This window comes from Lycium barbarum, chromosome 6 (genome assembly GCF_019175385.1).
Source record: "Lycium barbarum isolate Lr01 chromosome 6, ASM1917538v2, whole genome shotgun sequence".
Lineage (NCBI taxonomy): Eukaryota > Viridiplantae > Streptophyta > Magnoliopsida > Solanales > Solanaceae > Lycium > Lycium barbarum.
The window spans coordinates 135,248,507-135,260,722 of NC_083342.1; the positions used below are offsets into that span (position 1 = coordinate 135,248,507).

Consider the following 12,216-nt stretch of genomic DNA (forward strand, 5'->3'; position numbering starts at 1 on the left):
GATTGGAACGAGGGGAGTACTTTTTGGTACATCGTCAAAATATTATGACAGTGTATATAAGTGAAATGTTGTTATCAAGTTATTTATTGAATACTTTACAATATTGTATTGGAAGCCAAAGATTGTTTTAGTGAAATTTACACTTCATCGGTAGTATTTACGATAGCAACTTCCATGTCATGAAAAAAGAATGTAAAGAAATTAAGCAAGTTTCTCCTCGAACCGTTTATCTGTAAAATGGTTTTTAACCAATAGCATGAACTTTTAAAAACAAATATGACCCCCTCTTGCCAGCTATGCGACTTTGGTTATCCTCCCTTTTTCTCTTTCTTTTGGATGAAATGCCAAAGATAAAGCAAAAAGCCGCTTGCTTAATAAAATGGACTCGTATTAGTAGAAGTATATCTGAAAATAGATTACATAAGGGCAGACAATTTTCACACAGATAGGCTGAGCTAGGGGCACAAGGGATTCATCCTTTAACTTCTTCACGAGTCCCTTTTTTTTTTTTGGGGATTCCTTTAATGAAAATTCCAACAGCATCACTTCACATCATTTTCAACAAATGTACTGATTTCTGTAGGGCTATAAGAAATGGAAGTAGCATTATCTTTGTGATGGAATGATGATCAATTATTGCAGGTCTTGGTAAAATTGCGTCACAAGTTCGTCCAAATGTAAGCCTTTATGACTGAAAGGGAAATGGAGGGTAGGGTACATTCAGGGAATTATGTCAGAATCAGAATAATTAATCATTCATTGTGGTACATTAGTACATAAGTACAAAAATGAGTACGTATTCGAAAGCCATATGTTAGTGCTAATTGCTAACAAAGTAAAATAGTCTCTGATTGCCAGAAAATCTACTGTTTATATCATTTAGATAGTGCTAACTTCACAAAAGACGCACGCTCGATTTTGCGCCTGAAGAGTCCCTACACCAAAGCTGGGACCTTCTAGAGAGACCAAAGATAAGCAAAAGAAAACCAACAAACATGTGTGAAAATTCTGTCCATAACTACCACAATCATCAATTACACGACCCCAGAAGGAAGGCGCATGACCAGCTGTCCACCGAAAACACTGCAATAAACAAAAAATGGCAAAAGGTCATCGTCAATACAGCAAACGAAGAGGAAAGCCAGAGGATAAGAAACAGATGGACATGAGAGAAGCTTATTATACCTTTTAACATAGTAGTAACAGAAGTCTGCTAAGATAAAGGTTTGAACTATTTCAGATATTAGAACCATAGAAGGCCATAGACCATGACCCAATGCTACCAGCAGATGGCCACGACTATCCAAAACCTTTCAGAGAGCAAAGAAAAAATCATAAGGTTGTTAGAGCTAAATAACATGCTAACAAGACTACTATCATACATCAAAACCAATACATTAACACATTGACTACTATCATACATCAAAACATCTTGATCAGCCAATTGAAAAAATAATTGAACATCCCTAATGAATTCCACATAACACAGTGAGTACTTGGTATGATCACAATGCAATTCCTTGCCTGCCTGACTAATGGTATTCCATACAGTACAACTTGGATAGACAACAAGGAACATGAAATCAGAGCATCATATCAGCTAGTCAATTTTTCTTGAAACAAAACCATGTTAAGGTAAATTATAAAATCCAGCATCCATCCAGGAAATATGAATAGCATTTTCAAATAGAGTAATCCGACAAGTTTTGATACCAAAATACTACACGAACTGAAAATTTGCAAATCAAACCTGGAGAACCCAGTGAGCGCAGCTTAAGAACCTTGCAACACCCAATGCAAATACATAATGAGCTGTGAATGGTTCAACTATCTGTGTAAAAAACAATAAAGAGGTGGTCAAAGGCAGTTCCCACACAGCACAAAAATATTGAGGGGGAGGGGAGTTGAGAAATCTGCATATCAGAAACGATAACATGCAATTATACCTTAGTATTTTGCATGACACGGAGTTGAGGTAGCACAGAAACTGCCTCCAAGTAAACACAGAAAGCCCAGAAGACTCTATTAACGAAGAGATGTGATGTAGATGGATGAATTAGTAAAGCTAAGGCAGCACAAGGGATCACCTGCAGAAAACGGAAAAAAGAAAAATGCTTTCTTCTCAAACTAACAACAACAAAAAGCCCACTATAATTCCACTAGTGGTGTCTGGGGAGGGTAGTGTGTATGCAGACCTAACCCCTACCTTTTTTTTTTTTTTTTGATCAAGCTATGCAGACCTTACCCCTACCTTGTGGAGGTAGAGAGGCTATTTCCGATAGACCCTCAGTTCAAATAAAGAAAAGAAAAAGAAAATAAAATAAAGAAAGTGAAAGCATTCCCAAGCAATTGTTGACACAGAGAATAGAGAAGTGAAGAAGCCACGGAAAATAATAAGAAAAGCATTACACAGCATGCTGAAATAAAGGAACAGTAACCACTAAATAATACAATAACCGGAAAAAACATCTGCAGAGGGTGTCATTACAAGAGTCCTACAAACAAAATTACAACAAACAAAGAGAAATAATGACACCAGCAGCTTGAAAAAATCAAAGACATTTCACATTCTTGAAATGAAGATAAAACTGAAAGCCACTCTGACTCTATTCAGAGTTCACATAAAATAATATGAAAATGAAAAATTCTTAATCTCGATTGCTAGAGATATATCAGTCTGAAGGGTAGCTTCTATAGCCATGGTAAAACAGAATCCTCTAGTCTAAACTGCAAAACGATCTATGAACAGAGTACTACTTCAAAATGCTTACAAGCAAATAAAACAGAAACCAATAACAACAAAAACAGCTCAGTCCTTTGATTCTAAGAAATTGTATTCCCTTAGTGCCATTCTTTTTTACACAATTTGATTGGCTGTTGAATTTAAGCTTTCAAATTTGACTTATGAATTATATAAGTAATAGTGGAAGAAAATATTATCAAAATGTTTGAACAAATAGTTTGATAAAGGAAACATCAAAGTTTAAAATTTGGATCTTAAAAATATGAAAGTTGTATAAACTTTTTAATGGAATGGTGTCAAAACATTCAAAAATAGAAAGAATACCACAAAAATGGGGATGGAAAAAATAGAAGATATCCAATATCAATATTGGATAGCATTTGAGATTTAAGTGGGTCTTCAATAAACCCTTTAGCTTTCATCTATCATATGGAACAGAAGATTGATAAATTAATGAAGTGGATAGCCAAATTAGATAGTAAATAGAGCACTGCAGCTGATAACAACTAATGTGTTCCAGTTTTTATATAACCGTGTTGTCCCAGCCAGCTTGTGCACACCCCCAACTAATTCTACCGGTACCTGCTACTTGTGCGCACCTCAACTAATTTTACCGGTACCTGCTACCTCCCACCACCAACAGGTATTGAGTAACTCGGGTCACCAAGGCTTGGACGGATGGGAAGAAATCACTTAAGAGTCTTTTTTCCTCTGTTGGAAATTGAACCTGGAACCTCATGGTTCCAACCACTTCATTGACCACTAGGACACACCCTTGGGTTCAAAATGTGTTTCAGTTCTTAGAATCCTAAAGGAAAAACTGTGTTTTGATTACTCTTATATTACTAAGAGAAGTTCCTTAATACTAATTGGATTTGTCATACTGAAAGTAACAAAATAGATGGAAAGCAAGGAACAGTTATAACAAGATGACAAGCTAGTTCATTTTTTTCCTCTTTTGTTGTGGGTGAGGAGATACTAGGAGGGGTCTGTCTAAGCTATCTTAAAACTTAGATTAGCCCAATTGACTAAAATATTTCAATGGATTGTTTCTTACGAATTACAAACATTTGGAATCACTTCAAGTTCAAATTTGACTTTGAATATGATAATTAGAAATAAATTGTATTTCTGACAGGAGATGTAATAAAATCCTTCTTTTCTATAATCTTCACCTCTGATCAAATTAAATGAACCATTTTCATTATCTTAAAACCCCTAAATAATACAGATCTCAATAATTTGATACAAATAAGTTTAATATATATTCATGCTGATGAAGATGGTATCTATGCAATTATGAAGATGTTTAAAAGCACAAAAATCATTTTAACATATCCTGAATATTTCGAAGACAATATAGTATAGCTTTGTTATTACAAGAATAGTTGTTTCCTATAAATCAAATTAGTTTTGAATAGACAGAAAGAGTGACAAATATTACAAAACGGAAAACATGTAAAAGTTAAGACCTGCATATATTTCTGATATAAATTAGAAAGTAGGTCAAACAACCCTTAAAATAAGTCAGCCTTTTATATGTCAGAAAGTTTAAAGACACGTCTACTTTAACTTTCATCAAATGTTATGCTTCAGTACTTGAGAGGTCAAGTACATCAAGTATTGCATAAAGGAGACAGTGCCTATTGCATCCTTTTAGACTTTGGCATTCTACAGCTTTCAATAACTATCCTATTGTTTTCCCGGCAACCAGCTCAGATTATAAAACAGTGCACAGATGAGTAGATGGAATAAGCTATTCAGAGCAAAATAACCTCGCATCTGATAGCTTAATATCATTTTCATGTAATGAAGAAATTAACAATAATGAGAAAGTCGTGCAAAAATCACTAGAAACTTCTTTTATGCTAAAAAATAATCAAACATCAGATTGAACCAGAATATAAATCTTTTGGCGAAATAAATGACACCAAATCAATCTTTGGAAATAGCATTGCAGGTGACAAGACCACAGCATGCTACCATTAGTTGTACATAAAACACTTATACTTTCCAATTGCTTAAATCAATCAATCGACCTTTACATCAACATTAGACTTCTAGTCAAAATAACTCAAATTTGCCTCATTACACATTTAATAGCCATACACACACATCCACATACGCACAATTAACATGTCAAACCAGGTATCACGTATCTTTTTTGGGGATGCAAATACCAAATGAAAAACTAGCCCCAATCACACAACTACGTACAACTAAAGAAGAAAATTGGAAAAAGTTATGCATAAGCTGTTTGTGACTTACCACGTAATAGATTAACATATTGTCTTTGTCCTCCATGTAACTTGATTTAAGCTTAAAACGGATCATATAAATAACCCACAACGTTGTAGCTAGTGTAGCTAAATCAAGTAAGGTGTGTATATCATATTCCATGACAAAACTGCAATACAGTCTAACAGCCAAAAACATAGCAGTGAGCTCCTGGGATTTGAGTGAAAGTCCTGCAATGATATACATCGGAGTTAACCAGAAAAAGTGAGGTGTAAGATTGAGACAGAAATAAAAGGACAAGGTCCCTAATAAATGTTCCAGTTTCCACATTGAAATTGAGAAACAGATCCCTATTGTGTGAAAAAATCCACCTTTTAAGAAAGAAAGAGGATAGATGAGAAGAAACTCAAAATCAAATTTAACAGATCCCATAAAAATGTACCAATTGATGGGTTAGTTTGAGCTTATCCATGCGGTTATGCACTCTTTGAATGGGAATCTGTTTTCTGAAAGATCCTGGCTTTTGTACTTTGGTGGGTCTCCAAGATCCTGTCTCGGACCTATGTTGAAGGGATATCTATATGTCATGCATATATCTTACACTGGGTATGTTGTTGTAACTTTCTATTTTTTGGATTAGTCTCTTAAATCAAATTCTCTCTAAAACGTTACAACAAACGGCAGCGCCGCCTACACGCTAATTAGCTTCCGATGTATTCTCTTGCATTGATTTGATTAAAGGAAACAAATCAATTAAAGATTTAAGTCTTTTTTTCTTCTTTCTTCCTAAAAATGAAAAAGAAATCATTCATACTCTTATAACTCAAGTTGGATGACTTTCAAAAAATTCTAAAAAAACTCTTCCGTCAATTTCAAATGATGACCTTTAACTAGCAGGGAAGTCATGGAAGAAAGTTTGACTGCTTTACTCCATCCCAAGAAGGCTTTCTTTAATAAGGATCCCAAGAAGGTTGTTTTACTTCATTTCTTGTTCCAACTAAAGATATTATCACTTTCCTTAATGAGAAATCTCTTTCCCATACTACTCCCTCCGTCCCAATTTATGTGGCACCATTTGACTTGGCACAGAGTATAAGAAAGAAAGGAAGACTTTTGAAATGTGTGGTCCAAAACAAGCCTTATATAAATGTGTGGCTAAGTTAAATTGTTTCTAAATATAGAAAGGTGACATTCTTTTTGGAACAGACCAAAAAGGAAATGGTGCCACATAAATTGGAACAGAGGGAGTATTAATAAATGTGCTTGTTCAAAAATCACAAAGGACCCATTCTTAATAAAAAAAGAATATTAAACCCATCTATTGAATGGTCTTCATAAAAAGAAAGCTATCCGTAAACGATTAACAAGATGTTCATTGTTAAATCCACTCTGCCTTTTACTTCCACCATCTCATATTTTTACTTGTTTCCAATGAATGTGTTTTTTTAGAAAACAAAAAAGCTCTAAGAACACACGTATAACCCATGTTTACTATCCTAAGACATCACCAGCAAGAGCTCCAAAAAACTGAAGCAAGAGCTCTAGCACTTCTTTCCAGTCACCTCACTGATCTAAAATTGCTAGCCCATGAGAAGACAGACTGCTTTACATAGCTGAGGATACTCATTAGGTCTAATGTTTCCAATGAAAAGAAAAAAACTAGCAACAAGGCACCGAAAAGCAACGTTAACATAGGTATGTGTCAACCGCTTCATATTCCCACCTAGGAAACTGATGGATCATACAATTCACTAGTCACATTCAAAATATTACAGAGTCAACAAAATCAACACTACTCAATAGAACTTACAATTGAAATGCCTCTCTCTTAACCAATAAAGGGCATCGCATACGACTACAACAGACAAGATTCCCCTACCCACCTTTTCAACACCATCCCTACGCTTCAAACCTCAGAGAAGTAACGGCAAAATTTAGTAACAGTCCCTCCATTTCTTCACCTCAAGTTTCGAATCAAACAAACAAAACCCTAGAATTCATCAGCAGCTTAACCAAAAAACCTCGAATCTATCCTTCAGCATACTCCAAAATATTAAACAGAGACAAAGTTCGCATCTTTTTGTCAGAAAACGCATTGTTTCTAACCCTATATGATCAATCAATAAACCTAACAGCACCAATCTGCTAATCCTTCCTAAGGTATAAAAAAACATCATAGAAAAAAAATTACTCTCTCTGTCGCACTTTATGCGACACTCTAGTCTATCCGAAAAGAATGACAACTTTCTATATTTAGCAACAATTTGACTTTAAACTTCCCAATTTACCCTAAATGAAATGTTTTATAGCCACACAAATATCTATCCCTAATTTTAGACCACAAGTTTCAAAAAGTCTCCCTTTCATTCTTAACTTCAAAAGAAAATACTCCCTCCTTCCCAATTTAAGCGTTTTACTTTCTTTTTTGGTTTGTCCCAAAAAGATTGTCTCTTTCTATATTCAATAAGTTTTCTACAAGATTCAAAAGTCTCCCTTTATTTCTTAAAATCCATACCCAGCCAAACCAAAACACTTAAATTCGGAATTAGGGATTAGATCTTTAAGAATTCCAGTACACGAAGCAATCTTTTCAATTTCGTCCATAACAATTAAAAAAAATATTAAGGTAAAAAACGCAATGGTAAAAAAAAAAGAAAATTACCGACCGGCACAAGTTTTTTCTTTCATGAGCTTATAAATAAGAACGGATATTCCAATGGAATGAACAGCCTCAGCAGCAACAAAGAGATTATCATGATCGTGTACGATGGCGCGTAGCAACACGAGCGCCGCCATACCGGTAATCACCGCCAGAAAAGCCTTCACCTTTGGTGGTTGCCGGCGGACCCATGTGGATACCACTTGGATCGGTCTACGTGTCGTCCTCATAGAGCTGATTTGTGGATATAACCTAAAAATTTGAGGAAGAAAGGTAAAGATTGAAATTGGATTTGAAATAAAGGAGAAGGTAAAATATTGGTGAAAAATAAAAAGAATTTAGGAATGAAGAGGATCTTGTTAGAGTTGGACACTAACCTATGTATATTGTGCTTGTGGGTGGACTATTTCTTTTTATGTTTATTTTTTAATTAATTTATGCCTTGAGAAGTAAAAGAGAAATCGAATTAAAACCATTTATCGACAAAGTATACTAATATTATAAGTAATATTCGACGGAGAAATTTAAGATTGAAATTGAAATAAAGGAGGAGGTGAATATTGGTGAAAATAAAATAAGTGTTGTGAACTTGAAGTTCCCACATCGCTCGCACACGAGATTGTGTGCGTGCTTATAAGCAGGGCCTGAAGCCTTTACTTATATACGCGTTTTAAAGCCGTGAGGTGCGCCAAAGCGGACAATATGTATAAGCTGTTTATAACACGTTATCAGCACGATGCTCGCGATGAGGGGGTGTGTTGTGAACTTGAAGTTCCCACATCGCTCGCACACGAGATTGTGTGCGTGCTTATAAGCAGGGCCTGAAGCCTTTACTTATATACGCGTTTTAAAGCCGTGAGGTGCGCCAAAGCGGACAATATGTATAAGCTGTTTATAACAATAAGGAGTAAAAAGAATTTAGGAATTAGGAGGATCTTGTTGGAGTTGGACGCTAACCTATGTACTTAGTGGGTGGACTTTTTTTTTTTTTTTTTTTTTTTAATAGGCCTTGAGAAGTAAAGAGAAATAGAAATTAGAAAATTACATCGAAAATCAAACTCAAAAGATACTTATGCGTTGCTTCCTCCGGTCCATATTCTTGCGGAAATGGGTTAAATATATCTTTTTACTATTAGAAATAATATAAATAAAACCTTTGTTATGCTTTCGATTTAAATATATCTTTTTCGTTATAACTTCGGTTCAAAAATAGCTCTCCTTTGATATTTTAACACAAATTTGCCTTTAATTTTAATGGAGAGATATGTGTCAAGTTCAAAATCAAATGATCCATCCACAATTTTTTTTTTGTTACATGGGAACCCGCAGCCACTACTCTTCAGGTGCGCACAGGTTAACCCAGCTCTTGTGTAATAGCTCGCAAACCACACAGGAGAGATAACCCGCACTAGGCAAGCTTCATGCCACGAGCTCGACCCAGAAGACAAATCTCCTGCTGTCATGGGCAAAGGTTTCGAACCTAAGACTTCTATTATGAAAATCCATCCCCGAATTTTATATACCCAAATTTTTTAAAAACTCACTTGTTTGATCCGACCTGATCCATTTTTCTCATGAAAGTTCCTTCGTTCCTTATTGGATGTGTTTTTAGTTGATATCCTTGATTCAGTTGATAAACAGTTGCAGACCTAGTGACATCTTTTTTTTTTTTTTCATATTTACGTAAATATGTGCTTACTTCACTCTGTTTTGTTAGCCCATACTTTGTATTTTGTATCATAACCTTTTATACGTGCTTTCATTTTTAGGATTGGTAGGTGCAAATAAGCACAACTGAAAATATAGTCCAATTATACACAAGTTGTTGGAAGAAGATTTTAGAATTTTATGATGTTGTATTTGATTCCTTGTTCTTTTCGTAAGCAAAAACGTGCTTCTAGAAATCGTATTGACTTGAAAGTATACCTTTTGCGGAAACTTTATGTATGGATCTTTACAAGTGTATAATATGCTAATTTATATGCATTTAAGAATTGTCGTTATTTTCAATTTATGTCTTTCGTGAGAATTCATTGAACGATTTAGAAGAAATAGGAATTGTGCAATCAACAACTCAAATGTTTTTTTCGGTAACCATGTAAACAGTACCATTAACCAACAAAAACCAATACACCTAAAGAGCACTCACCCCCCCCCCCCCCCCCCACACACACACAACCACCTTCCAAGAAGGGTGTTGTGCATAGTGAACCTTGAGCAAAAAAACAAATTACTATTGGGTCTTCGACTTGGATGAAGTTATAACAAGGTAAATATAAGGAATTTGTGGCTGGATTGAATCTTTCATGATAGAAGTGCGCTCTCCCCCCAACTTTTCAACATAATAGGGGAATTGCCTTTCGAGTTTTTAGAAAAAACACAGTTGTTAACGATAGATCCTTGCAGACGTACTACTCTCAGTGGGTTATGTAAAGAAAAAAGATCAAAATTATTTACGTAAAATAGGTGTTTTGATCTAAACTAACAACTTCTGTAGTGTTTAATGGAACCCAACAAGAACACTAATTTCTTATAGTCATAATTCCAATCAAAGTCTGGCATGTCTTAGAGGCTAGAGCAACTTTATTGGTCAATTATGTCACGACCCAACCGGAGGACCATGACGGGTAACCGGAGCTAACCTACCGAGCACCTCTTAACATACTTCTCATAGTCATAACTAGATGGGCCACGAAAGGTAACTCATAATATCATAATCTGTAAGGGCATGAGGTCAAAAGATAAATGCATATCTATATATAAACATCATCAACTATGCCCATATGTACAAGCCGACAAGGCTACCAAAAATGGTATGCAAAGATATGAACCGATGAGGCTACAGAACATCTAACTATCTACATCTGTCTACGAGCCTCTACATAGAGTGCATAACATCATAAGAATGGGACAAGACCTCGCCATGCCCACATATGTATTCAAAAGAACAATACCACTAAACTGCAGCTCCGAAGCAAATGAAGCGTTCCTGAGAAATCGCTGATGCAGCACCTAAGGATCTGATCCGTCTCCCTGCTTATCGGCGGTCATGAACGCAGAGTCCACAAGCAAAAGGACGTCAGCACGAATGATGTACTGAGTATGTAAGGCATGAATAACAACATAATAAAAGTATGAAAGAAGTATGAGATAGGAGAAATAACCTGTACATCTGATTGCCTCTTGAGGCGGATATCATGCATGCTTAGCTTCTAAAAAAAAAAATTCATACATACATATATATATGGGAAAAGGGTCAAATATACCCCTCTACTTTAGTTTAATAGTTAAATGTACCCTCCGTTAATCAAAGTAGATAAATATACCCTTTCTGTTAGTCAAAGTAGATAAATATACCCCTTCCGTTAAGAAAGTACAAAAATATACCCCTCAGTTGACATAATTCCCAATTCCACCATTAATTACTCAATTTAACTTAAAAAAAACCATGCCCGCCCCGACCCGCAAATTAAATTCTTTCCACCCAAATATGCTCACCACCACTACAACCGACCCAACACAACCACCACCACTACTGATGAATTAGGATGTTGTCTTTAAGATAGGCTAAAATTAGTGTTGAACTTTAATTTAATTTATAGTTTCTAATTTTGTGACTTCAAGTTATGAGCAGACTAGCATTATATATAATCAGTTGTTAAGTGAGCATTTGAAATTGAGTAGCCTACTAACACACTCCCAACGCTTCAGCCATGTCAAAAAATACCATAGTTATTATCACGATTATTACCTTTTACATCTGCCATGTCAATTCTACATCAAGTTTTGTGATGCCAAGGGAATGGGATGAATCATTGTTACCATCTTCTGGCTCGCTACAACTAATTAAAAATGATGAGCGGTTGTGTATAGGAGGAGTGTTGTGGTTGTGGTGGTGGAAGTGGTGGTTGTGTTGGGTCGGTTGTATGGTGGGTGGTATATGTGGGTGGAATTTAATTTGAGGGTTGGGGCGGGACGGGCGTGGGTTTTTTAAGTTAAATCGGGTAATTAATGGTGGAATTGGGGATTCTGTCAACTGAGGGGTATATTTGTGTATTTTCTTAACGGAAGGGGTATACTTATCTACTTTGACTAACGGAAAGGGTATATTTATCTACTTTGACTAACGGAGGGTATATTTAACTATTATACTAAAGTAGAGGGGTATATTTGACCCTTTTCCCTATATATATATTGCTACGGAACGTGCAACCCGATCCATACATCATATCATCCCGCGTCTGGGGTAACATCATAACGTACCCACTGCAGTGGTGTGCACATTTACGTGTCGTACCCCGCCGACTATAGCGCGGCTCGGTGTGAGAAAATAGTTACATATATATAAAGCATGTGTGAGAGCCCAAATGAAATAGTACTACTCTATCGGAGTGACGTAAGGTCGGTAAACCTCCGATTTCTATTATGGAATCATCATCATCGTTATATCTCACCTTTAAAGAACAATTATTATAAGATGAGATCAACAACAATGAATAAAATCAATAATCATGGAACAAGCTCAATAATATCACAAGAACATCAAGAACTATAAACTTTGGTATCTTTAGAAATG

General features: G+C 35.6%; 1 protein-coding gene across 1 annotated transcript; it reads right to left on the reverse strand.

Annotated features, from left to right (window-relative positions):
- Positions 1–728: 728 nt before the first annotated feature.
- LOC132599282 (uncharacterized) lies at positions 729–8,019 on the reverse strand. Its single transcript, XM_060312585.1, has 6 exons — positions 7,648–8,019; positions 5,012–5,211; positions 1,947–2,087; positions 1,751–1,831; positions 1,186–1,310; positions 729–1,083 (listed from the first exon to the last, which is right to left on the reverse strand). The coding sequence occupies exons 1-6, from the start codon at positions 7,868–7,870 to the stop codon at positions 1,035–1,037; spliced, it is 819 nt and encodes a 272-aa protein (XP_060168568.1). The 5' UTR covers positions 7,871–8,019; the 3' UTR covers positions 729–1,034.
- Between the last annotated feature and the right edge of the window lie 4,197 nt (positions 8,020–12,216).

Coding starts and splice junctions, on each gene's coding strand:
- LOC132599282 (XM_060312585.1), bottom strand. CDS start 7,870: ATGAGGACGACACGTAGACCGATCCAAGTGGTATCCACATGGGTCCGC. Junction 1,832..1,946: donor GTGTCATGCAAAATACTAAG/GTATAATTGCAT, acceptor TTTTTTACACAG/ATAGTTGAACCATTCACAGC. Junction 1,084..1,185: donor TGTTACTACTATGTTAAAAG/GTATAATAAGCT, acceptor TGTTTATTGCAG/TGTTTTCGGTGGACAGCTGG.